The sequence below is a fragment of the Triturus cristatus genome, chromosome 2_2, assembly GCF_964204655.1.
Source record: "Triturus cristatus chromosome 2_2, aTriCri1.1, whole genome shotgun sequence".
NCBI classification, from domain to species: Eukaryota; Metazoa; Chordata; class Amphibia; order Caudata; family Salamandridae; genus Triturus; species Triturus cristatus.
This window is the reverse complement of record NC_140582.1, coordinates 839608264-839633543: the sequence shown is the minus strand read 5'-3', so window position 1 is coordinate 839633543 and position 25280 is coordinate 839608264. Positions and strand designations below refer to the sequence as shown.

Genomic DNA, 25280 nt, shown 5'->3' with positions numbered 1-25280 from the left:
AGAACGTAGGTCTAACAAACAGGAGCAGAGACTGCCACAGCGACTCCTGAGGACTAACCGTGGGAGCCTTATGCCAGCATCAACCTACCTGAAGCAAGGCAATGAACAGGAAGAAGGCGTTTGCTGCTCTTCTGAACTGGGAATACAAGAACCTTGGCAGGAACGTGACTGGGTTGTATTTTGCTGTGCTGCAAGGCAAAAAAGAATATGATTAACCACAATATGCTCTCACAGAGTGAGTTTCTGGTCATTAATGATAACATGTAGAACGGTAATACTGTAGAGTCCGAAATCCTATCGCTGTGGGAGAAAGCTAGAAAGCGGAGAGCCAAAGTTCTAACACACTTATCAAAAATACATACAACTGCATTCACTGGACATTTGATAGATAAATAATCCTGTCCACCGACTTCCTCGAATGTTCAGCTTCTTGATCACAGTCTGACCAGCGACACCTCAAGAGCTATGAACCTTTTAGTAGCCACCTTGTTATTTTAAACAGCACAACTGTCACTAGTCCGGCAAAACCAGGAGTAGAGTCTTACCCAAGAGGATAGAGGGATTCAGCAAGATGCAGCAGCAGTAAGGATATCACCTTACCCATCAGAACATTGTAGTAGATGGCTGGTGTAAAATCAAGTATTGGCAAAGCCAATAGGTCTTCTTTTTTGGGCGGGGGGGGGTGGAGTTTTATATAGCGCGAACTCGACCCGAATGTATCAGAACGCTGTACACGGGCACCAGTCCCATTACAGACGGGTACATTCATTTTCTTTTTATTAGGCACAGGAGATTAAGTGATTTGCCCAGCATCCCGGGATGTTGAGCGTCCCTGCCGAGACTCGAACCTGGTTCCCCAGCTTCGAGGTCAACCGCTCTAGCCGTTTGGCAACATCCTCTCCCCTATTTGGCCATGTCAATGTGAATGTCTTTTAGCCATGTTGTTCAGAAGCAAATCTGCTGTTTAGCATGGCTGAAAGTTACTGAAAGCCCAGAATCACAGGATAGTGAGCCGATGGAGAGTCTCGTCGGCCCCCCATGTTGAGTTTATTGTCCTGTTCCTCCCAACACAAAAAAGCGCTATGACGTGGCCCCCGCTGGCCGCATCATAGCACTTTTTCAGTGGCAACACCAGATGTGCTGCTAGACAACCTGGTTGAAAAACATTCACATTGACAAGGCCAATAGCTCGGGCATTGTTGAGATCTAATGGCTTTGCCAATGCTTGTTCGGTGTTGATGGGGTCTTGCTGAACAAATGTGGAAGTGATAGCGAGAAACAGTTGAGGAGTTTTTAAGTGAAGCGAAGATGTGGCATACCGACCAGAGCTGCCGACAGGGGCACTGGGGAACCAAATTTGAATCTGGGCGTTGGGTGAACAATTTATGTTTCTGGACAAATCACTTACACCTGTCTATGACAATGAATGTGTCATTGTGTAATCTAAGTAATGAGCACTGAAAGTGCTCCAATACCTTTGGCTGGTGTTAGCACTATGGCAAGCTGGAGGAAGAAGCAAGCCCTCCAATACCATTGGATCGTGCAAAAAAATAAATAAACAGCAGCGACGAGGGAAGTAGGAGGGGATAGGGAGATGGGCAAGCAATGACTGGAAATAAAACCTTATTTGAAGCACGATCAGCGACAAAAATTAATGTGTCATTGCGTAATATAGCTAGTGAGCACTTAAAGCGCTCTAATGCTATTGGCTTGTGTTCGCGCTATGGCAAGAAGGACGACGGAGCTAGCGTTCCAATACCATCGGATTGTGGATTAAAAAAAATAAGTGCTGTTCGTATTTTAACAACTTTAAGAAATGCATTTGTTTATGTACACACACATACATTTTAGTGGTATGTGTGCTTGTGTACATGGGAGACAGCCTGAAAACACATGTACTCTTATGGAGTGCTTGTAAACAAAGGAAAATTTGCTCCGCAAACCGGGAGCAGTGTAAGGAGACATGAACTTGGTTCATGCGCTATGGGAAGGCCAAACATAAGAAGCGGGCATGACACCCGCATGCCAAGATGAATGGCATTAAAGAAAATGAGAGCAATGCTGAAGTTTACCAATGGTAAGAGATGGGCAGCCTGTAAGCCCACAGATAGAAGACAACATGTCTCTTTGAGACAGTGCATGTGCTGTTTAGCCAAGACCTAAACAACTGGATTGTCATGCCAAAGGGAGAAAGGCCAGTGACTCTGCTTTCACAAAGCCAAACAGCCTACCTCGCTAAAGATACACTGATTACTGAGAGGCAAGAAGCAAGGTTTTCCTCTAAGAAATGCATGAGGTGAATGAGAAAACACACCAAAACAACAAGGCAGGTAAGAAAAGAAATATTGTAAATGGTCCAAACAAAGAGTTAAAAAATGCAAATATAAGTAAAATGCTACCAAATTAAGGGTGTATGATTTAAGGATTACACGGAACAGTAAAACAATTAATTGGTGTTACTAAAACAGCTTTTTTCAGTTCAAGTGACAAGGTCTTTCTTCAAGATGAACAACAGGGGGCAGCGGTATGTTTGTTTTGGGCACTACAAAAAGGAAAGGCTCAATGTGCTTGCTTATTTAGAATAGAATGCCTTTCGAAAAGATTGTTTGAAAAAGTTTATACTTTGTTCAATTGCAGCACCAAACATTCTTGTTAAAAAGTACCATGATGGACAATATCCAAATCTTCAAATCTGGTTCATGAGACACCCACTCCGTGGCTTTAAGATGGATGAGAGCTTTGCATTAATTCAGTCCAGTTCTAAAGAAAGTCTACTTACTACTGGTCTATAAGTGTACAAACCTGTCTGTCTTCGGCACTCTCAAGTTTCAGGAGGAAAATTCCATAGGGAGAGAAGTAACAACTGGGAGAGCGTGGCTTACTATGTCTTTGGCTGCAAGCAGAAGGCTAGCTTATCCAAACCACTGTAACAGATCTTTGTTGGCTAGATATGATTTCTAATTCTAAGCAGGAAAGTTTTTTTTCTTATTAGGATATAGTCAGCACTTTCCAGTCAGTGGCCATGCAAGATTTGTTTTAAAGTGAAACCAACCTGAGATTGATGAAGACGCCTGAAAGAATCAAACTAAAATTCCAGCACTTTCTCCACCCAATGTTTTCAGCAAAATGAACCATTTCCTGCTTCAGCAATAGGCTTGCTGGAAAAAAAACTACCAAGAGTCCCCGTGATCATAGAAAAAAACATGGCAGCAGCCTGCTCAACTCAACCCAACTCTCCTGATTGCCCATTCTCTGTCTCTCAAAACCACTCTTAGGGTGGATCGAGTTAAGCTTATCAAAGGCATTTCTCAGATCCTGTGTTTTTTTTTTATATCCCTTGCTCTCTGTGGTTGTGCTGTTCTCCACTAAGATTAGAGTTATGGGACTCTCCTTTCCAAAGGTGACAAATCTGTGTGTGCTGGAGCAAGTTTACCCTCCTTCCTGAATAATTTGTTTGTGGTTGCCTCTGAAAACAGGCAAGCATGAACAGACAGAAGCTGTATGATTAGAGGGGGGTTTTATGTCCCCTTAATCTTCAGCTTTTTTGCTGAAAAGATCAAATATGCGTAGCTGGCAATGTTTCAGATTGCTATGCGAGACATTTTCATAATTTCAGTGTAATTATGAGTGACATTTCAACGACTACGAGTGACACTTTCTCGAAAGCAGAATCAAGCAATGAAGACGAGGGAAATGTAGAAATGTCCGAAATTACACCCATTTGAGCAACAAGCAACTATAAGAAGATCTTAAAACCAGTGCAAAGCACCAGCAATTAGGAGAGTGAGGTGCACACATTATAGCCAGCCAGGACGCTGTGTTAGACTGGACTGCAGTAATGCTTGTTCAACCCTAATAGAAATGATTACTGAGCACTGCTGAGCGGTGTCCGCCCCGGTCGGTCCAGCGCTACTTGCTGCCCAGCCCCGCAGCACCAGATAACACACACCAGCACACTGCTGCGGCACAGAGCTACTACAAACATCAGGCTCCTAACTAAGGGACACCGGCCGCGCTGAAAGGTGTCCCGGCTCCAGTGTGGTCACCGTGTGCTAGCGCTAAAATTAAGCAAATTTCAAGGAGAGCAGTCACTTATTTCATTTTACTTGAGGCGTGAGGGGCAATTTGTACGGGCTGCCTGGTGGCCGCAATGACTGCTCATGTGGCAAACGCCGGCCCGGCCATGATTCTGAGCCTAGCCCAGCAGCTGCACCGTAGGGTGGACTCATGCTCTGAAACGCTGATCCACTCACTCAGCTGCCGGTGCCTCGGGTGGGCCGGACGGCTCCTCCCGGTCGCTGGATCATTTTTAAATAATCAAAGCGGCATGGAAGGAGCGGCGCTGCCGCTGCCAGTGCAGACGCTGCGTGCCAGTGCAGACGCTGCCTGCCAAAACGTTATTCATTAATTGGCCACTCGTCCCGCCACTGCGGGCAGCAGCTGGACCTGAACTCCTGTAAGCCTGTTGCGTGCGTCACACCCCTCACCGCCAGGCTGTGATTGTAGTAGACAATGGGCTCTCCGACTCCGGGCAGTCCTGAATTATGTCTCGAAGTATGCCACGGCCGCTGGTGAACGATCCGATAGTATTACATCGAAGCAGAGTAGAAGCCGCTAGAGCTGCGGACTCTGCGCCAGCCCCCAGGAGAAGCGTGCACGGCGCGTGCCGCTCCGGTTTCAGTGCTTTATTATGGTGATTACAAGAGCTCCTGAACAGCGCAGGAGATGCTATTATGCGTCATCGCATTTCTGTGCAGTGATGCAGGCCACTACACTTAAATGTGTTAGTCTATGTGAGGTGCTTGGCATGGCTGAATATGTTAAAGTGTGACGCCATCAGTTATTCAAACCTATGCTTCTCCTTGGAGAAATGAATTCCACTGAATGTTTGTGTACATCATTCCCTATGTCCCTCCAATCCTTGCCTCTTTTTAGCTTTATCACTTCTAGGTCAAAATGTGGTTCTAATTAAAGGCCCATTTAATCCTCGGTCTATTTGCTGTGATCATACATAGGCAGCAGTGCGTTTCAGTACTTAATTTCGATAATATGAGCATGACACCTTTACCTTTACCAGTATCCAAGATTGGCCTTGTTCTTTACGAAGGAAGTAAATGAAGGCCACAAATCCCAGAATGCATCAATTTGTGAAATGAAAACCCAGTATAACAAATACATATGTCCGACATGCATCACGAAGGCAGCAACACGGTGACTTAATTTCGAGTTCATACTTTCAAACAAAGTAAATGAGCCTTGGCGTTTTGCAACAAGATGAAAGAAAGATACACAGTTTATTTCAGACTGTTTAACTGTGATTAACATACATGTAATATTCGTAATGTCTTAGTTTCAAAAACCCGCTTTCAAGCTGCAGTGTGCTAGAAGCATTTAGTTACTTTATCTTGCTGACAATTGCTTTCAAGCAAGAAATCTTTATAATTGGCCAACAGGTATAAAAGATTGAGATGTAATTTAAAAAGTATTTTACTAGAATTCACGAGGCATATATAACATTCAAATAACTAGCACAAAAATTGTCTTCCTTAAGTGCTATTCATGCAGGCTGCAAATTCATGTTTCGCTTGTGAAAAAGCAAAACATATGACATTATTATTTTAATTCACTTTATTTGGACCTTTTACGTTCTTTATTTTCTTGATTGCATTGATTCGGTCAGTTAACACTGAAGCAGAACATGCTTTTCTCTAGCCTTGCTTCGAGCCAGCTTCCATGTTTGAGACTAAATAGCTTAACTGGTGCACAACCAATCGCAAACCAGCGATACCACATTCCAAAACAGAGCCTTTTGTATGGCATATGCAAACCATTACCATGAACGACACTAGTGTGTTAAATGTAACCTAAAGAGCAATCACAAATGCAGTACCTGACATGGTTATTGCAGAATTTTGTTAGCTGTGGTTGATTGATGAATATATTTCTCACTTCCTCTTGATCAGCTAATGAGGTTTTCTCAGAAACGTCTTCTGTTTTTTCATACCCTAAAAAAGAAAAGTGTTGTTAAAGCTCGAAACACAATCATCCAAAAAAGGAACTACAGCAACACCACATTTTAAATTATTATGAGGAATCTCAAGTTATTTGAGAGGGATACCCAACACATGTGTAGACATGTGTACGAGCGTATATGTAAGAAGTACTAAACTTTGGTCATATTCAGCGGTCTCCACCATCCCAGATCGAACGATATGGTCAACTAATTTCGATTATGTTATAGACATACTTAAGAGCAACCTCAAGTATATTTCATCACTGATTGATGCCACTGGCTGCCCATAATGTGGTTGAGCCATGGGGTGGGTACACACTGGCAACCCATCCACTTACAAGTGTACACATACTCACACCCACACTCATCACACCCATCCATTCACAAACGCATGCCATTCACAAACGCATGCACATACACCCACCGTTCACAAGCATACACACACGTACACACCATTTCACAGCATGCACGTGCAAATACACATACATTCAAACACACACACATGCATGCACCCTTATTCCACAAATACTTACTGGGTGGAGAAGCAGAAAGGACTCTGATTCCTGGCGGTTTCGAGGAAGGAAAGAAATGACAGAAGATGCCACCTTTGAGTTAGGGAAGGCCCTCCTCTCATTGGCTGACCCATCACAAGGTCAGCCAATAGGAGGAGGACCTTGCATAACTCGTCGGAGACTGGGATGGGGTATGTGAGAGTTGCTGACCCCACCCCATTCTGTGACCAACTAGACAGTCAGCCCTGAGCACTTCAGAACCTAAAACTCAAGTGCTCAGGTCTAAGTCATGAAGTGATGCTCCCACTCATAATGAGGGGGAGGCTCTCCCAATACTTTGCAAGGCTGATGAGGTCATGCCCTCAGGGCTGTGAAGTCTTCCGCTTGCAAAGCTTGGCTCAGACTGCACGCCACCTCTCCATTTAAAGTACCTGGCTGCCTGACCGAAACATGATGTATGTGTGTGTCAGGATTACCATTGCTTAGCCTGACCGACTCTCACCATACTTGAAAATGTGAGGGGGAGGAGGGACTCTCCGCCTTTAATGATGAGCCGTGATTGGCGTTTTCACTGGCAAAGTGCAGCAAATTTCCAGACCAGAACATAGGGTCAAGGAAAGAGATTTAAGAAGGTAAGAAGCAAAAAGAAGTAAGATAGTGTGGAAGAGAGAAGGCAAGGAGAGGGGAAAAGGATAGAAACAGACATAGAATGACTTCATCTAGGTTGTTCCCCTTTTTAGACTGCCCAATAAAATGATTCTCAATCTAACATTACAGCGAGCTCTTAAACAATAACATTACCAGACATACAATACTGATCTTAAGAGCATTCCTGAGAGCAGTGTTCACCAAAAATTATTTTAGACAAGAAAAAGGGTAAAGATTTTCAACATTTGTGTTTATTTGTTCTCCTTCGATACTAACAAATAACGACAACAATCGCTGAAGGTTCGTTGCTCTAAATACAACGGATTTGCTCACACCCACAGGCCAGGGTTAGTAGGATGCCAACTCAAAATGGTTTTAAGCAGAGTGTGTACATATAAATATATGTGTGCGTGTTTGTGTACCTGGCTAGAGATATGTATAGCTATTTCCAGTGTCAAAGGCAAAAGGTGAGTCATGGTTTCTTCTGCTCCTTACATGTATGTTAACAAAAAAAGAAATTTCCTTAAAAAATGAAGTTGTAGTTACAAAATAAATCTAAACGCAACACAACGGCAATCTTAACAGAGTAAGAAACACTGTTTTATATCCTTTTATCCTCTACTCACTTTACCAAATTTCAAAAGCCAGCAGTATTGGCAAATTCAATCACAGCTACCCCTATGGCACAACGGAGAGGTAGCACTGAAGAAAAATATTCAGAAGACGGCGGAGCGAGCAGGGATGGAGGACAATGTGATGAAGGGGTGGTGAGATAAAAAATATTCAGACGATGACGGAGAATGCGAGAAGACTGAACAATGGGAAAAGACAAAAGATGGGCAGCAGAGCAGAAAAATATTCAAAAAAGGACGGAGCGAATGGGGATATGAAGCAACAGAAAAGGAGAAAGGGTCGGAAAGGAATGGCAACAGTCTTGTGATATATGGAGTTCAAACAGACAAATGATTATATAAAGCTGCACAGGAGAAAACGCATTCAATTGAAACACATGTAGTGAGAGCTCTACCCCAGGTGTGTTTCAAATCTAGAATAGGAACGAAAACAGTAAATCCAAAGCAGAACATTGAAACAGTCAAGATAGCCATGCAATAAAAGAGCTTCAAGTACATTGGAAAAGCATATGATAAAAAGCTGCCTGAAACAGGCAGCAAAAGCTGGCCATAGCAAAACTATAAAAAGGAAAAGAATAAGAATACTTGTTATCACCTACTGTACGAAGACAAAGCAAGATTACTTACTCGAGGGATTTCCATCCATATTATGGATATTTATGTTGCAGGCATGTTCCTGGAACTGTGCAAGGACCAGCAGGTTAGGGGCTTTGTCCAGAAAGAAAGGTCTTCCTAATGAGCATTTGCCCATCTTGTTTGCATGGGTGGGTCCTTCCTTGACTGCCTCTGTTGCTTCTATTTGTACTGAGACTGTGCCACTGAATGGGAGTTTTTCTGCTTCATAAACTGTTCAGGCTCCTTCCGCTTGGCAATGAAGGAGATCATGTAACCATGTCTTCATCTCTGTTCTCGTTACCCTCAGAGTTTATATTAGGGGTGGGCGGAATTTGCGTAATCGCGTTACGCAAATCTCCGCGAAACGGTAAAAAATCTCCGCGAACACGCAGAAATTCCGCGAACACGCGGAATTGCTTGTTCGCGATGGTTTTCCCTGTTCACAATTGCTGTTTGCGTGCTCGGGGAGAAATATCTCGCGAACACGCATTTTGTGTACGCGAACAAGCAAAAAATTTCACGAAGTTGCGGAACGCAGAATTTAGGGTAATTTCGCGTTCTCCGCGGAACGCGAAATTACCCAAATTCCGCAAATTCCGCGAGCGGAACGTAATTTGCCGCCCAGGCCTAGTTTATATCAGCTTTGCAATGCTAGCACCAACTACAATCCAATCTTCAGATGAGGTTAAACATTTCTGGGCCCAAAAATATTAGGAAACTTTACATTTTGACATATGACAATGCATGGGCCAACATTCTTGGCTAACTATGATAATACGTTTTTGTCTAGGGCTAGGTAAGATTCCTTCTCCATGAGCATTTTGGCTTGTGCATTTGAGTCTATTTCTGTTGTCAATTGTATTTTGCAGTCTCTCCTCCTCAAACTTCAGTTGAAAAGTCTTGGTAACGAGAATTCTACTATCTGGTTTTGGTCTTGCCGTCTCCCTAAATTAGCTACAATAATCTCTCTTCTTTGCATATGGTTCATAAGGGATGGTCGATTTGGTGGCTTCTTCATCATTTCAGATTAAAATTTTGGTTTGAATAGAAGCATTTCTCTAATGTACTTAAGCTTTGATTCTCCCCTGATCCTCACTCAAAATTGTCAAACGCATAAATGCGGGTTTCATAATTGGGTATTTTACTTTTTATCCAACTGTCCTCAAAAATTGTTAGTCACGTTTTCCAGCCTCTAGTACTCTTGGGAGTCTCTCTAATATCCAAGGAGTGGGACAAATTCCTCATATAGAGTTTTAATGGTTGTTTTTTGCTTTCATTGTAGACTCTTAAATCTCTTATGCATGTGTGTCAAGGTCAATATCTGGGAGTCAATTCAACTGCTGGGTCGTCTGGATGTTCCCTTTTTTCAGCATCACGGGTGGCAAGACGCCCAAAACTAACTTTTGATGTGGACTGTTGAACATATGACTTAAATGACTTAAATCCTCTTTCTTCACCCTGATGTCAGGGTGATTCCTCTAATCCCCAGCAATCATTTTGCTTAAGATAATGTGCAAGCAGATTTGCTAATTGTTTCCATGGGGGGGGAGGGAGGGCGATCAAAATTTTCGATTGGCTATCTAGCTTTTTAAGATGCAGAAACCCTTGTGGTCTACTGCTAAGCCCTTTGTGTTTTTGCGCTGGCACCGCCACTGCTGGCTGGACCATGCTTTCCACTTCATTCACGAAGTTCTCATAAAATTCCAAGACACCGTTCCCTTCCTTTGCAAGTATCAGGTATGGATACTTATAACCACAGATCAGATCAGATTCCCCACCTTTACGATTCTCCTGTACAAGACTGGATCCAGAAACTCATCAGGCGTAACCTATTCAACCATGTTGGCATCTGCATCCAAGGGAAGTTCAAAGTGTATTCTCCCAGTTGGTAAGTCTTGGTAGTTCTTTTAACACTTGCAGAGAATACTCAGTATTAAGACTTTTGCAATGCAGAGCTTCCGCCTTCCATGGGACTCCAGTCTCTTGTATGCATTCCTGCCACTGTCTCTGCTTCCCAGAGTTCTGAAGAAGGTTTAGCAGGACCTGAGTCAACAAATCTTGAATCCCTGTATTGGGTCCAGAGGGTCTGGTACGCCAAACGTCTGTGTTTTTCACTTGCTGCATCTACCCTGTCAGGAGAATCTGCTTACCCAACAACAATAGGACAGGGCTCTGCACCAAAGCTTTCACAATTTACAACTTCACACATGAAGATAAAGCAGAAACACCTGAAAGGATTCAATCTATTGGAGGAAGTAGCAGACGCATCTTGGCATCTGTCCACAAAATCTATAAATCTAATCTCCCCTTCCATCTTAGAAATGCCACTGATCTTCTGTCTTTCAGGAAGGGACTAAAACCTGGCTTTTCAACGTGTAGATCTCCACAATGCTCAATGCCCAGAGGATAGTAGCTAGTGCCAGGACACCCTCGGGTAACCACTGCGCTTTATAAATGTATATAACATAACATATATTCCAGATGTTGGGCAACGTTTTTTTACTGAAGTAGGGGTCATGGGTTTCCCTGCTGAAGGATAACATCTGATATATTTAAGTTTCCCCACTCTTTGGTCTGAGAAGGCCTTGCCCTTGTCACTGTTAAAGGTTATTTGCCAGACCACATTTACATTATTTCTGCACATTGCATCAGTGAACTGCAGACACTGTCTATGCCACCACCATAGACTATCTTATTTCCTAACAAGCTGATGTTTGGACTCGGGTATCATTGCTGACAACAGTGGTGTTACCTTTCCATGTGGGCAACTGATAAGGCTTCAACCTTTCATCTCCACGCTAAAGCCATTTAAGGAGGAGGAGGCACTTCATCGGTTGGATAAAAAGAGTGCCCTTAGTTTGTATATCGATTGGACTACAGAGCAAATGGTGGATGACTTTTTGTGAGGTTCTCTGGTGTGAAGATGGGAAGAGCAAGCCAGAAATAAACCTTGTCGAGGTGGATCAATATTTACAAAAATATGTGCAATGCCGGGCTCATTCTGTCACTATGGTTTCAGCCTGGGACATCTCCTAGGCAGCTACATTGTCATCAGTCCACATCTTCATCAGGCATTACTGCCTTGACTAACAGGTACACAGAGAGATAGTTTACCCCCTCGATCCTCCAGGATTTTCTGGTGTGAAGTCCATTCCTTCGATCCTTCACCTTTTCTAAGCTACTGCTTTGATACCTATTAAAAGGTGAGGAATCGGTGGGTAGAAGTATTGATCAGAAGAACAAGTAAATTATCTTCAGTAACAATGTTTCTGGTGGATGCTCTATCTAACTGAAGATTACTTACCATGTTCCCTGTAGGAGAGTAGGATCTGCCTCTTAAGGTTACCCCCACTTTTTGCTGGTGTAGCACTGTTTTTGACTTGGACTGACTGGGATCCTGCTATTAAGGACCCCAGTCTATCTGCTTTCTCCTGTAAATTGATTGAATGTACTTTAGGTACACTCCAGATTGGATTCTGGGGTACCCTTATCAGTCCCTAGTATATGGTACACCATGTACCCAGGGCATAGGAACCCCAGAGGCCTCCCAGGGGCTGAAGCATGTATTGTGCCACCCCTGAGAGGCCATTCAAAATGACACCGCAGGTCTGCTACTGCAGCCGGTGTAAGGTGGTGCATGCACCCCTTACTTAGATATAGGTTCCCTATATCTATCCTAAATCACTGCACATATAAACCTATCAGTCACCCCTATGGCAGGTCTTATCAATCCTGAAGGCAGGGTGCTGGGTTTTATATGAGGGGGTGCCCCTGCCTGAGTAAGGCCCCTCTGCAGCTTTCGGAACCTATTTTCTGGGGTTGTCTGTGATGCAGCCAACCACATATATTTAAGTGTATTATAACCTCGCAGTAAATGCTAACTTTAAAACGGCTGCTTAGAAACAGGTCGTGTTTGATGTCAAACACCTTGGACTTATACCTCCCAGCCAGTAACTGGTGGGGGAGGTATGATTCCACCCTCCTAGAGAGACTTATGGGAGACACCGGTACACCCGGTACCAGCTTTATCGACCTGGGCATCACAAAATGGATGCTGCCAGCCACAGACAAGAGTACGCCATCCTGCTGCTGAGCCAAGCTCGAGCAGAGGAAGGCCTGACAATAGGTTTCCTGTCACAGGGAGGTGTGACCACCTCCCAGACAGGCTTTAGTGTATTGGGGCAGGGTGGGTGCACTCTTAGAGTGCCAGAAAGTCTGCACTGGGGGCACATTTGGTGTCCCCATGCATAGTCCGGCTTAAACCAGTTGCAGGAGCCATTTGCTCCTGCTCTGGTGTGAAACTGGGCAAAGGACATGGGTGTAGCAACCCCTCTGTCCTACCCCTCCCATAGGAGGGTCCCCAGAGTTAGTCCAACCCCTTCCCCAGGTATAAAGTGGGAAACCTGATTACAGGACTTTGGATTTTACCTTGACTAAACTCTGCAAGCAGAAACCACATACTTCGACTGTCTACACTTTGCTGGACGAAAGAAGAATCTCCCTTGGAGTAAAGGAGTTACTCCCCTGCAGCAGCAGGCACCTAAACGCATCTGACCGGTTTGCATCTCCCAAGCTCCTGAGGACTCCGAAGATTTCTGCAACACAGGAGGTAGGTTCCCGAGCATCTGAGGTCGATCTGCTCTCTCAGCAACCCTGAGACCAGTATCCCTCGTGGGGACCGTGCAACCCGAACCCCTGTGCACCATGTACTTTTGCAGCAGCATATGCTTTTTCGCGATCCCGGACGCTGTGCTTTGAACTATGTGTAGTCCCAAACCTGAGCAGTATTTCCACCAAAGATCTCCGGCCTCCGGCCTCCACTCCACGAGTGCTCTATGGGCAGGTGCTTTGTGATTCCGCTCGAGGTCCCTTTGTGATCCCTGGTCCGTTGGCCTGTGGGTCCTGGCGAGGGTCACTTTGATTTTCCTTGGGCTTCCCTGGTTGCTCCAGACGTGCCCTGACCCCCCCGACCCCCCCCCCCCCATAGCTTGGAGGGTCTCCTGGACATTGCTGGTCCTCACCATAACCTGTTTCCTCTGCCTGCGTGGGTTGCCTTTGCCAAGGTTTGTTGGTGTTCAATCTGGACACTGACCCCTCAGCACTCGACTTCCTTCATGAGACAGCTCACCTCCGGACTTTGGTTGTCGTCGACGTCTCCTGGTCCCCGTGGCTGCAGAGTCAAGCATCCTATCTTCACACCTGAAGCACCTGACATCAGTTGGCATTCGTCTATCGAGCCCCTGGTCACCCTGAAGTGTCCCTCTGCTTTCAGGTTCTTCTCACTTCGGATCCAGGCTTGGATTCCACCGGACACTTTTCATCTTCCCGGCAGCAGCACTTCTTCGCATCACGCCATTGAAAACGACGAGGGTTTCCGACACCACTTGACCCCTATGCACCCAGCTCCTCTGGGATAGGTAACACGGGTACCTCGGTACTCACAAGGGTGCTGGCCTTAGAACCTTCTATGTTCCAAAGGGTGTGCTTGAAGTCCTCTCCGAAGTGTCCGTAAACTGTAATTTTTCAACCGCTACTTTCCCATAGAGTTGTACGGAGCACGTGTCTGTGTTCCCATACTGCACCTGTCCTCCGTGGGCTCCCTGTGTCACTCCTTTGGGTGGTTCCTTGGGATCCCAGCGATTCTACGTGCTCTAGGCACTGTGTCTAGTGAAGTCGTTGTTGTTATACCATTTTTTTAGTATATGGTTCGGTCTCCCCCCTGGAGCCCGCTGTGTATTGTGCTATTTACGGTCGTTCTATTGATTAAGTATTGTGTGCTTTGTGCTCTAATCTCGTATAGAGATTAGTAGAGAGTGGTTAGTATAAATACTTTTTTTTTTATATAACACTTGTGTGGTTCTCCTTTCATTTGATCACTGAGGAGGTTCTGCTCTGGTAAAACAAGCTGCTTTACAATCCTTCAAGACTTAGCCTGAAGGCTGCTCTCCATAGCTACCAATAGGATAGCTTTCTATAAAGGTTATCTTTGACCTAACCACCATAAGGGTCGTTTGGACTGGTGCAAGGTGCCCACTTTAATTAGTGGACAGCATATACCAGGCCAACTTCTCACATTGGCATGCAGCGGTTGGGATTCAAGCTTGCTATTGTTTTAGCAGATGAATCTCATTGAGTGATTGACTGAAAATCACTAAAAGTATTAGGCACATATAATAGATCAGGATTGGAATAAGTTAATTCTACTGAACTTGGAGTTGGACAAGTCAAGGGTCTAGCACACCCTTTCTCCAACTCAAGAGAGTTTAGTCTCCACTAGGTTAGGTAGGTGCCTACACCACATAACACTAGTATGTCTTCTAGAGGTATGCCAGTGGCTCTCTACCAACTAAGTATGACCATCTCACATTCCAAGAATTGAGAAATATGTGTACATCTAGGAAGCGGAGGACAGGGAGAAGTGCAAGCACCCAACGTCTCATAGATATGTTGCTCTTAGATGACCTTAGAAAGACCCGAGGGTCTGATGAAGTAGAAAAAGTGGGTGGGACAGAAGATGAGGAAAGAGCAGGAAGTGAACACTTCTTTGATCTGGAATCAAACCCTGGCCAGGGAGATCAAAATGATTCCAACCTGGAAAATCCAACTCTTCCTTCAGGTGGGGGAGATGGCCCCAGTGACCCTCTCTTTACTCCACCAGGAAGAGTACAGTGTTTACCTAGAAGATCCAGGACTCCCTCTGTGGAGTCTAATCATTCTGGTACTTCTGTAGGGTACCTCTGTATCTAATATGAGAGAATCATCTTATGATAAGATGTACCAATTACTAGAGATTGAGAGAATCAAGCTCAGGCTTAAGAAAGAGCAATTGGCCCTAGACAGGGAATCCCTAGAGCTCCAAAGAGCTTCCAGAAGATTGGGACTAGAGTCCCATGGTGGTAGCAACAGTGTCCCTAGAACTAGAGAGTATTTTAATGATCATAGGAACCCGAACAAGATAGTCCCTCCCTATCAGAGTGGGGATGACATCCACAAATGGATAACTACACTAGAGAGGGCCTGTAAAGTACAGAGGGTCCCTCAGGAGCAGTGGGCAGCTATCTTTTGGCTCTCCTTTGTTGACAAAGGTAGAGATAAGCTCCTCACTGTTAGAGAAGATGATGCTGACAATTACACAGTCTTGAAGAGTGCTCTCATTGATGGGTTTGGTTTAACCACTGAGCAATACAGGATTAAGTTCAGAGACACCCAGAAGGTACAGACACAGGACTGGGTTGACTTTGTAGAATGTGCTACTAAGGCTCTGGAAGGCTGCTTACTTGGCAGTAGGGTGTGTGATTTTAAAGGATTGTACAATTTAATTATGAGGGAGCAGATCCTTAATAATTGCCAAAATCAGTTGTTGCATCAGTACCTGGTGGACTCTGATCTGACCTTTCCCCAAGAATTGGGAAAGAAGGCAGACAAATGGGTCAGAACCAGGGTGAAGCAGAAAGCTCAGAACCAAGGTGGTGACTCGAAGAAGCACGATTCTAAAACCTCAGATATGGGTGGGGAGAAGGGTAAAGACCAGAAGTCTTCACAAGGGCCCCAAAAGTCTAAATTTGGGGTGGAAGTCACAATCAAACAAGGGTAAAGGCAAAAAGAAACCTTGGTTTCATATCTGTAAAGAGAAGACCCATTGGACACAAGATGCTGGTTGTCCAAGGGCCAAGGAATCTACTCCAGCCACAACTGCCCCTAAGGCAACTGTTCCCCCTATTTCAGTTCAAATTGTAGAGTATAGAGATTAGTAGAGAGTGGTTAGTAATAAATACACATTTTTTATATAACACTTGTGTGGTTCTCCTTTCATTTGATCACTCTGGAGGTCCTGCTTTACATTCCTTCAAGACTTAGCCTGAAGGCTGCTCTCCATAGCTACCACTAGGATAGCTTTCTATGAATGTTATCTTTGACCTAATCACCATAAGGGTTTTTTGGACTGGTGCAAGGTGCCCACTTTAATTAGTGGACAGCATATACCAAGCCAAATTCTCACATTACCTTCCTCGTCATTCTCAGGAACGGATTAAGAGATATAAGAAGGTTACATGTTATATTCTGCACACTGTCACAATTTTGATCAGTCCTGGATGTTCCACATCTAGGGACACAGAAGGCTTTGTGGTGAACGACATCAGCGTGCAGGTGTGGGCCTATGTCTCTGTGCCATCATTTCAGGAGTCTGGATGAAGTACCATGGAGTACAATGGCATCACATAACCGGTGCACTCTAGCAACTGCAGGAAAAGTTTCAAGATGCGGAGGCCTAGGGGAATTCCAAAGGTGTGTAATCTGTGGTCAGATACACTATAAAGCAGAAGAGCACTACTGAAGGGAATAACGTTCTACTGCAAGTCAAAATGCTGCTGTTTTGTGTTTTTTTGCTGTTTTGTGTGTTACTATGGTTCAAATCCTAACTGTTCAACCTTAACCAAATTGCTACAAAGTAATCATATTGGCAGGAGATTCCGATCTCCCTTTGTAACAGTAACCTGTGTCGTTATAGGACGTGCTTCACAAATATTAGCCGATTGTGAACCCACGGTGACCAAATTAATAGTTACACACTGTATTGTTTTGGTTTTGTATTTATCTTGTTCTAGATGAGATTCAAACATCGCCAGCAGAGGGTTTTGAATGCTATATAGTGTTGAGCCAGGGGCTCTTCATTCATGGCTGTATAGTGCTGTTACCGATTACCATGAGATCACCAGTTTCATTGTGAGGTCACAGGTTTCACTCCGTGATTACCACGTTACATTTGTGTGCTGTGTTTTATGTTCAACATATTGTCTGATTACTGTAAATATACATACTATTGTGAAATAACATTATCAGCCTTGTGTAAAGTGTAGCCTTGGATGGATATTAATTCTTAATGAAAACTACAATGACTGCCCAGGACCATGTCCACCTAGTTAAACTTTGGCTGCTCATTCACACCTATCCAGAGAGTCAAGGATGCCTAAGGAGGTCTCCTTTCCACTACTAGCTCCCGCGTCAGAGTGCCCAGGAAACAGGTCCTGTCACTTTTCAGTGGTTCCGGGTCACTAGTCAAAGGCAGATACATGAGAAAGGTAACTAAAGCAGATGTGGCTGACGGCTACAATTGGGGGACCTTTGTGGCTTTTTTCTAGCAATTTGTTAAAGGGCTGCCATCCTTGACAGCAACATAGTTTCAAAACCAACAAGCATTTGCAATGCAGTAGGTCTCGCATTTGTTAAATGCATAGCTATTGGCTTTGCAAATAGAAAAGTAATACAGCCTGCAAACGATTATATATTTTTTTACTTTATTTTTATTTATTGACTTTTGTAGTAAGGGCGGCACAGCGCACAGTGTGCCGCCATTGTTACAAAAGCAAATACATAGAACAACAAGTTGTTTGTCCGCCATATTACTTTTACATTTGCAAAGCTAATAGTTCTACATCCAATTAATGCGAGACCTATTGCATTGCCAATGTGTGTAAAGAACACAAGAAAAGCAACCTGCAGGACTGGACGCACACTGATGCATGTTGAAAACCTTGTGCTGCTTTGCTCTGCAGTCTAGCGCCTCCTGACCCCTATCGCGGAAATGGCGCTTTGAGGAAAGGTGTCCAAAATTGGTCACCATACCTTAGCATATGTAAAAGGAGTGGCAACACCATTTGTCCAGTACACTGAAGGTCAAAGGTTATTCCGAATGAGGAAGAGAAAAAACTTCAAGATATAATCCGGACAGGTCAGCAAACATCTGATTTGAACAGCAACGCGGTTTTAGGCATCGCAGCAATACAATAACTCAAGCATTGCCAAAGTCAGCAAGTCAAGCGGGCGCCAATGTTGTTGCTAATGCTGAAAGTTTAGCAGGCACCCGGGAAGGGATGGCAATGAGGAGCAAGCTGTTGCGCTGCCTTAAAAAGAAACAAGCGGGCGTGCGGCCGCTAAAGTGATCGCGATCAAACCTCAAAGCGGCCGTGCGGCCGCGAAAGTGGAAGTAATCACGAAAAAGCGCCCGGGCACATGCACTGGGGCTCTAGGCTGGCCTGGTAGCACTTTTTGGAGCCCTCTCAATAAGTCTCGCCAGACCAGCGCATGTGCGGGGTCAGGCGAGACCTAAAAATGGTAGCAGAAATATAAAAGGGAAGATCAAACCCCTGACGTCCACAGTGGCCTCCAATGCCACGTCCTTCGCAGAGTCTTAGGCTCATTGGATGAAGACTGACTTTACTGATTAAGGATGATCACAGCTTTTTGGATATATTATGGATTTTTCCAACAGGGTAAAGTAATGGAGGGTTGCTCTGTTCCCTCCACATGCCTTGATTTATCCATTTTATAAATCCCTTTTCCAAGCTTATCTCCACCCTCTCAAGGAGCTTTTTATTGTTTTTGCGCTGTTCTATACCTGGAGTTGCAGGTTTATTTATTTATTGGAGTTTTATGTAGCGCTGGCTAGACCCGGAGGTATCAGAGCGCTTTACATAAGGTTCCACAAAGTTACAAAATTACATAAGTTACAAGTTACATCGTTTACTAGAAAAACATTTCACAAACGTAGAAAATGAGATAACTGGAACTTAGAAGGGAAAGGGAGTAGGGTAGAGGGGCAGGAGGGAAATAGGATGGAGAGACGAAGGAGAGTCTGCCCAGAATCCGGCTGGGTATGTGACGGCCGAGGGGGAAGTCCACAGCCCATCTCCTCTATAGATATCAGGTAGCTTCACCGGTCATCTGTCAAATAGCTAGGTCTCAACAGATTTGCAACACTTGTGAAGTTGTACAGTGAAAGAACTGTGAAGGTAGCACCACACACTTAAACATGGTTTTCAAACCAGGAACAGCTTTGTTCTACCTCCCTGAATTTCTCCTCTTGTTTAAGAAAGCGTTTCACTTATTTAAAAACACAAATGTAAGATCAGCCGATGTTGGTAATTTCCTTAGGTAGGATTAAGTTGCAGTTCTGTACTCTCCCAATCCCTAATGATGCTCTGTCAGATTTACTAAAATCCTCAAGACTAAGAGGTTTCCAGCTCCAGCACCATATCAGTAAGTGCATGACAACTGCCAATTCTACAGCTTGCCTATACATTTATTTACATTAGACAGATTTATAATTTGTGGGAAGGAACAGTGACATTAGATATTTTTTCAGAAAAAGCACGATTTTCTGGTCATATGACGAAACTGAGATTATAGCCTAGGCTTCCTTGTTCTAAGGTCAGTAACTTGCCCACCAGACCAAATATATTCACCGAGGTAGCTGTAAAATAGGAATAATGTGGGGTGATAGTCTCGAACTTAACAGGCTTGGCTTAGGCGTTTTTAAAATAATTTATTCTGAATGTATAATAAGCCTACCTAACCTTCCTGATGCTAACTCGATGCAACCTTAGATAACAGCACAGGACATTGCATTTGCCAGGAGTTTTCACTGTCTACAGTGATTAGCCAACCTACAACTTGAATTTTAGGGTTTGTGCAAATATATTGTAAGACATATCAGGAGCACAGCTGGCTAAAGGAGTCTGCCATACATAGTGTTATCGTCTGCAAACAAAAGTCTTCAGGACTCATGCTTTTTAAGGAAAAGTTGAGTTGATAACAGAATCTTGTCTTGGTTGATAGAGCCGGTTGGGGGAGAACACATGATATTTTGAAAGACAAATATACTTGATAGAAGCAGCCCCCCTAGGATGGAGAATCAACCACAGAAGCCAGATACAGATCAATGGCTAAAATGAAAATCGGAGTAACTTAAAAACATCTATGGTTAAGAATAAAATACAATGATTTGGGTTTCAAATAGATAGTAGTTTGCACAGACGTCGCTCGGCACTAAACTATTATAGGGACAACAACCAAAGTCCATAACCTGGAAAACTAGGAACGTTTTAGAAATGTAATAGACCAGTCAGTGTGTTACATGTTAGGTAAACAACACAGACCAATTGCACATCAACCCAGCTTTAAAAGTAGCATTTTTGGTAAGCATGGTGAGTGAAGGAATGGAACAGCGGAGCCTCAGCGGCAATCTTCCCTACTCCTGGATTTAAACTCTCCACTGCACCTCTGTGAATCTTAGATCCACACTGCCGTCCTTGTTGGTGAAGTGACTGATTTCGCTCCTTTGAGTGGGGATGACTGCTCCTGCAGTGGACCAGGCTACACACAGTGTCAGAGTATTGCCTGCAGACAGCCCACAAGGCGACATGAAACTGGAAGTGCTGCTCATCAAGGGCGATGCTTGCTTGGGGCAAAGTGGAGGCATCAGGAACAAGCATTTGCAATGCAATAGGTCTCGCATTTACGCAAGTTTAAGCTATTGGCATTGTAAATGACAATGCGTTTTAATTTTCAAAAACCAAAACATAAATAAAAGGCATTGTCATCAACAATGCCAATAGCTCAAACTCGTGTAAAAGCGAGACCTGTTGCATTGCAAATTCTTGTTCTAATACATGTTTTTATTACGTTTTCATGAAACTTCATTAGACTTAACATCGCATAAACATGTAATTTAACTACGCTTCCCTCATGCGGTATACCTACCTCTCATTCCTGTTTTTTACAGTCCGATTTGGAAGAGAGGCTCGAGGTCTGCCCAAGACACATAAAATAGAGGGTAGCTTTATTATGGCAATTCGCCTTGTAAATTAAGGTGGAGTGTCAGCTTCTCAAAAAAAATGCAAATGCACTCGCAGACCATTGGCTGGCTGCCGCCCGCTCCGCTTCTCACTGGTGAGCAATGTGTGCATTCCGGAACATTTGTTCTCCATTTCCCAGCATTGCCTGTGTCCTTTCCTGACTCCTCCTGTTTTGGTTTGGTTCCAACTGCTCTCACCGTTATTCTTACATTGTGAGTTTTCAATCACCGCAGCACGAAGACATTCGCCACCTTGCCAAGGGGGTCTGCTAGGGTACTACTCACAGAGTACCAACCAAGGGAAACAACCCATAGGCGATCACTTCTGCGGCGGCATGGTCGTCTCTTCCGGGGCAGCAGCTGGAGGAGACCCTTCCGGGATAGGCAAACCTTCTTCGAGGCAGTCATTCTTTCTGGCCAATCACAGGATTAATGGCGCACTATAGTCACCAAGGCCCGCCCAGTATCTGTACGTAGCCTGTCAATCACTGTAAACTCGCTTTTCCTTTCACCGCCCCTTGCCATCACTTCTTGAACTTGGTACGAGTAGAAAGGAAAGCTGAGACAATCGGATTTTACGGTCTTCTGGTGGGATGCACAAGGTGAGATCGGCACTTTCTGCTCGATTTGGGATGGGTTGTCATGTGATAGCTGCTGAATGGTAAACCATTACGGTAATGTGTGTTCATCAGTGACATACGTATATGGAAAATGTCCAGTGGGAGGGCTAACGGTGGACTTGAACGCTCGTGTGTTTTTCTTTCTGTGTGGCTGTGAAGTAATGTGCAGCATTGTCCTTAGGGGAATGTAGCGAAGCTGAGGGGCAGGTTTCGGGAATGACTTGGTTCTGGCAGAGTACACCACACACTGATTTGGGGTGTTTGAGTTGTATTTTCACCGAGAGGGGTATATTTTCTCTGTGTGCGCATCGGGTCCTTTCGTAGTCAGTTGGGTTGAGGACCAGGAAGTTTTGGAAGTTATGCGACAGTCAACTCCCATCCACACACAAGTAAAACAAGTCATAGAAAACTAGTAACTATGTTAAACTGAGCGCATTAAAAAAAAAGTGAAATTGCATGAGGCTTGCGAGGACGGAAGGGGGACAGGAGATGTGCACATCGCATGTGCACATCGCGTGTCTGGCTGTGCATGTTCACGGGCACGTTCACAACCTCCAGTCGCCCCTGCGCGTGCCCCTCTCCTGTCTCCCTTCCGAAGCAAGTCAGTAACAATAGATCTCGCTAGCGACAGTGCTTTCATGCTGCGTCGCCAGGCGAGACCTAAAAAGGACGGGCTGCCTCTGAATGGCAATGAGGTTGGACCCCTAAAACAGGGGTACTGAGTAATCACCAAATCTGACAGTTAAAATGGAATTAGCAGTGATTAGACCGTGGAACGGTCTCTCAGCTGGGAGGATGTAACGTGTGAAGCAGGATTAAGGTGCACAGCTCATGACACATACCAGTTACTATCCAATCAGGAGAGGGGGGAGTTAGAAGAGATAGTCATCCATTCATCTTCCAAGGCATATGTCGTAAATCAAAGGGGAATGGATCACTTGTAACCAAAAAGTGGCGGTTCGTTAATCTGAATATGAAAATATTAACACCTGGATAGGTGTTAATGAGAACCCTCAATAGCGTATTTTTTGAGTGGTATGGGCGGTTCTAGGCGGTTTATCTTGATTCTCCGCCTTATAAATACGCATCAGCATTATCATTGGGTCTCTTTTGTCATGCTGCCTCCACCTGGAGGGAACCACTGTTTTTTGGTAGTGATCAGTAATAATTGTGAAAAAAGTGATAATAGTGAGGTTAAAAATGTCGTACCCACACTACCTTGAAGAAATGACGATTTATTCTGGTGGGCGTGTGGGGAGACTATTTAAAAAAAGAGAGGTGGTGCTGCAGGTTAGATTATGTAACCTAAGCACTGTGGGTGTCCATATCAAAAGGTCGACATGTTTCTGCCCAGTCAGTGCCCCAGGAGGGGGTCGTGGGGCATTCTTCAGGACCTATTAGTGTGAGCTGTTGTTGTACAGTTCAAGTAATTGAAAAAATGCTGTCTTCAAACAATGTGATAGATAGCTACGTCTCCGAAAATACTGTTACCTGTGAAGAAATGAAGATGAAAACTAAGAGACAATCAATGAAGAGAAACCACCAATTTTGGGGTTGTAGTGGGCTAAAAATAGATAAGTGAGTTAAAATGAGGGACAAGCAAAAAAATGGCAATTCTTATTGATACTGTCAAGCAACTTATATAATGGCAAATCTCTGATATACTGTGGGATCGTAGTAGCCAAGGAAAGATATATCTTTGTGGGCGGTACGATTAGCCGATCACGTTTTTATGATATGTTTCCCTTGGTTTGTCGAGTAATGGGAACGAATATCAATATATCGTGAAGGTTGTGAGATAGTCTCGGTGGATTCGACAAATAAATAGGACAATCGTTACAGTCATTCCGTTATCTGTATATTTTGAACAATCACAATACAAGCAGACCCCAACGTTAGATAGACAGAGGCAGATTACCTTGAGACGCTTCCGAGTTGCGGCGTTGCCGTGGCAGCGTCACTATCTTGCCTGTGTGAGTAAAAAACGGGGAAGACAGGGAGGGGAGAGGGACGAGGGAGAAGGAGGGAGGTGGGGGGATGGGGTATTACAGATACCGTTAGTTTGTAGAACTTCAAAGCGGTTTCGTTGACCACCGACGGGATGTGCCTTCCGTACCTCAGTTTCGGGCAATGCACGACTTGTGCTGACGCTGGCGGGCAGGGCTCGTTGAGAACGAGATCCCGTGTGTTGCCGGTTTTTAGCTCCGTGTATGGAGAGAAACTGAAAAAAGACTTGTGTATTTTTCATGAAAAAAAGGGGGGGAGATTTTATTAAAAATTATAAATAGGCGTATAGCCACTCTGAACAATTAGTATTAACCTGGTGTGTTTTAAAATTGTTAAAGAACGTTTGAAAATCAAAGGGGTCGTTGCTTGTATATAGTTCAGGACTGGGAGCTTGTTGGGAGGATCTGGATAGCGCTTTTCAGCGTGTCTGGTGCTATGTAACAATGAGCCAAATTTGTCATGCCTTATTTGAAGTTGAGCCAAGGTATATTATCATTCAGGCCTTTCGTGTCTGTACTGAGGCGGTGGACCCACCTCTGTTCTCTTTCGAAGAGAATTTTCTCGGCATTGTTCTTGCACCCTATTAGTGTTTCTATTATGATCCAATTAAGATCATCCACTGAGTGTTGTTGTTCAATATAATGGCGGCTCATTTTGGTGGTTTCACGTCTGCATTTGACATTGCTTCTGTGTTCACAGATTCTCACCTTTATTTTTCTGCAGGACATTCCGATGTATCTGAGATTGCAAGGACAGGTAATCATGTAGATTACAAAGGCTGTATTGCAGTTGGTGTGTTGTTTAATGGTCCACTTCAGGTTGGGTAGCAATTGGATAGTTTTTGTTGGTGTTGTCAGATGGCATACTGAACACTGTCCGCATGGAAAGTGACCTGTGACTGGCTGGAGATCCCAAAGGGTATTTTTCAGTTTGAGTGGAACCGCAGGTCGTGTGTGTACCAAGATGTCTTTTAGGTTTCTAGTCCTCTTATTTGCAAATCTGGGTTTCTGCCATTTTAGGTTTCCAGAAGTCAAGATACGCCAGTTTTTGTTAATTACTTTTTTGACGGCATTACTTGCTGTGCTGTAGGTGGTGACACAAGTGGGTGTGTCATCTGTTGGGTTCCTTGCTGTAGTTTGGAGTAGACATTCTCTAGGTTGGTTTCTCGCTCTTTTTTTGCATTTGGAGATAATCTTGGTCGGATAATCTCTTCTGAGCAGTTTGGTGCTTAAGTCGTCAGCTTGTTTTTTGTATTCTGCTAGATCGCTGCAGTTACGTTTGAGCCGTAGGAACTGGCTGTAAGGTAAATTTTCTTTCAGGGGGCGTGGGTGAAAGCTGTTGAATGAGAGGAGACTATTTTTTGCCGTTGGTTTGAAGAAGGTTCGTGTTTTGATGATGTCATTTTCAACATAGATGGTTAGATCTAGAAAGTCGAGCCGTAGATTGTCGGCTGTGTAGGTGAATTTTAGACACTCATCTTGGGCATTCATCCATTGATGAAAGTTGTTAAGGCTTTCCTGGTTACCTTCCCAAATCACCATGATATCATCAATGTATCGTTTCCAAAAACGGATGTTGGTAATGTATGGGTTTATGGGG

The 25280-nt window shown here is 44.2% G+C and overlaps 1 protein-coding gene across 4 annotated transcripts in view; it reads right to left on the bottom strand.

Annotated features, from left to right (window-relative positions):
• The window catches only part of ATP8A1 (ATPase phospholipid transporting 8A1), a 1017459-nt gene that overhangs the window by 896800 nt on the left and 95379 nt on the right, over positions 1–25280 (bottom strand). For all 4 annotated transcript variants that reach the window (XM_085642166.1, XM_085642168.1, XM_085642167.1 and 1 more), the window contains exons 2-3: positions 5891–6005; positions 89–188 (exon numbers count right to left, since the gene is read on the bottom strand). In XM_085642166.1, coding sequence (XP_085498292.1) covers positions 89–188; positions 5891–6005 — 215 coding nt within the window. The remainder of the gene's footprint in view (positions 1–88; positions 189–5890; positions 6006–25280) is intronic.